This window comes from Phoca vitulina, unplaced genomic scaffold (assembly GCF_004348235.1).
Source record: "Phoca vitulina isolate PV1807 unplaced genomic scaffold, GSC_HSeal_1.0 scaffold13, whole genome shotgun sequence".
Lineage (NCBI taxonomy): Eukaryota > Metazoa > Chordata > Mammalia > Carnivora > Phocidae > Phoca > Phoca vitulina.
The window spans coordinates 9,601,896-9,603,830 of NW_022589716.1; the positions used below are offsets into that span (position 1 = coordinate 9,601,896).

At 54.5% G+C, this 1,935-nt stretch overlaps 1 protein-coding gene across 1 annotated transcript; it reads left to right on the forward strand.

The window, feature by feature from the left end:
• Nucleotides 1–236: 236 nt before the first annotated feature.
• Nucleotides 237–1,711, forward strand: IQCF3 (IQ motif containing F3). Its single transcript, XM_032412619.1, has 3 exons — nucleotides 237–293; nucleotides 460–504; nucleotides 1,262–1,711. Exons 1-3 carry the CDS (start codon nucleotides 276–278, stop codon nucleotides 1,655–1,657), a joined length of 459 nt encoding a protein of 152 aa, XP_032268510.1. The 5' UTR covers nucleotides 237–275; the 3' UTR covers nucleotides 1,658–1,711.
• The last annotated feature ends 224 nt before the right edge of the window (nucleotides 1,712–1,935 follow it).

Consider the following 1,935-nt stretch of genomic DNA (forward strand, 5'->3'; position numbering starts at 1 on the left):
GTTGGTGGAGTAGAAGTCACCCTTGGGACAGGACAGACTCACAGGGGCTGTGGTTTCACCAAGGACATTAGTCCATCCCTGGCAGGAGGGAAATGGGCAGATGTTTCCTCTTTATCCAACAACTTTGAGCCTGAAGAAGGCAACCTGGTCCCTGGGTCATAGTTGCCCTTGTGACATCATGGCTATCTCCTCCTCTCCCACCCTTCCTGCCTCTGCCAGGACCAATGGAGCAGCAACCAGAGGGGGTGTGAACACCAGAAACACTGCCCCAAACCATGGGCAGTACATGCTGTGTAAGACAATCAGACACCCCCTCCCTGGGGATAGGGAGCTGGCCCACGGCAGAAGGAAGCACCAGATGACTTCAAAGGACTCAGGAAGAATGGGGAGGTAGGGCTGTGAGGACTCTGCATAGAAGCTGGTCCTCACTCATGCTTTCTCCCTATATTCTGATTGCAGAAGTCTGGTCCAGATAAGGATGCACTAGAGAAAGAGAAATTGAAGGTAGGTGGGGCCCAGGAACATGAGAGAACCACAGATCACTGATCGTCTGGCCACAGAGTCACTGTGGAGGATCCATCTCTGGTCCCACAGCTGAGGAGTCAGCTCAGTGTTACTCTCCTGTCCCCATAAATTCCCTTCCTGGTCTGAGTGAGCTGTGTTAAGCATGGAAAAACAACAGTGAGGTGAGGAAGCAGGATGTGGGCAGGTCACTGGAAGTTGGGGCACAGCTGTGGGAACTGGAAAGCTGGAGAAGGAGCGGCCTGGGTTTAGAAGGATATGGGGGTGACTGAGAGGTAGTAGTGGAAATCAAAAAAAGTGAGGTAAGGGCGAGACCTCAAGGGGTCATGGCCTGGCATAGAAGTATCAGGAGGCAACATCACAGGTGGGGATCTGGGCTGAGATGCAGGCCATAAATGCAGAGGTTCATCCTCAGAGGACCCTTTGGTTCCTCAAACCCATGCCAGGGCTTCTGGATCAGAAAGTGTTTCCACTGATTCCACGAACCTGTGAAGACCAGAGAGCAAGCATATCCCCATTTTGTAGGTGAGGACCCTGTGACTCAGAGGATGAGCCCTTGTGTCTATGGCCACAGACAAGACAGTAGAGGCAAAACCCCACCCAGGACTCCTGGGTCCCCAGAACCAGCAGGGGGAAGCCTCGTTGTTAAGAGAGAAGATCAGAGCTCCTTTGTGGCAGACGCCAGGCTTGTGGTTGTCTGTGACAAATTCACGTGGAGTCCTCTGCTTTGCTTGGTTAGTGGCTTCGTGAAAAACGCCTCAGAGCGAGAGTCAAGGCGGCTGGGAAGATCCAGGCCTGGTGGCGGGGCACCCTGGTGCGTCGCGCCCTGCTGGTGGCTGCCCTCACGGCCTGGATGATTCAGATCTGGTGGAGAACACGCCTGTGGAGGCGGGTTCTTAAGCGGCGGCAGGACCTGTTGAAGATCTATGTCATCCAGGAGGAGGCGGCTGTCAAGCTCCAGTCCTGGGTTCGCATGTGGCAGTGCCATCGGCGTTACTGTCACATGTGCAACGCCCTCTGCGTCCTCCAGGTCCCAGGGGGCTGCTTCGCCTTCCAGACCCATGATGTTCTACAGGAACAGTATGAAGTCACTCCCAGCCATCCCGAGTTCCACATTGAAATCCTATCAGTCTAAAAGTGATATAGGGTGGAGAACTGGCTCCACTGCCCCAATAAACGTCTGACCAGGTTTTGTGTGTCTCAGTGACTCCCACACTATGAAGACCCAAGAGCCCTGCTGCCCTCTTCTGCGCAGGGAGACAGCTATCTCTCTCCCCCAACTCCCACCCCTTAGTGCCTATGGCCCCTGCTTTGGACTGACAGTGGCTCAATGCCACTGACTCTGTCCAAATCAGAAGCTGCCACCTGAGGCTGTGGTCACACATCCAGAACCAAGTCTACGGTTCCATAGCC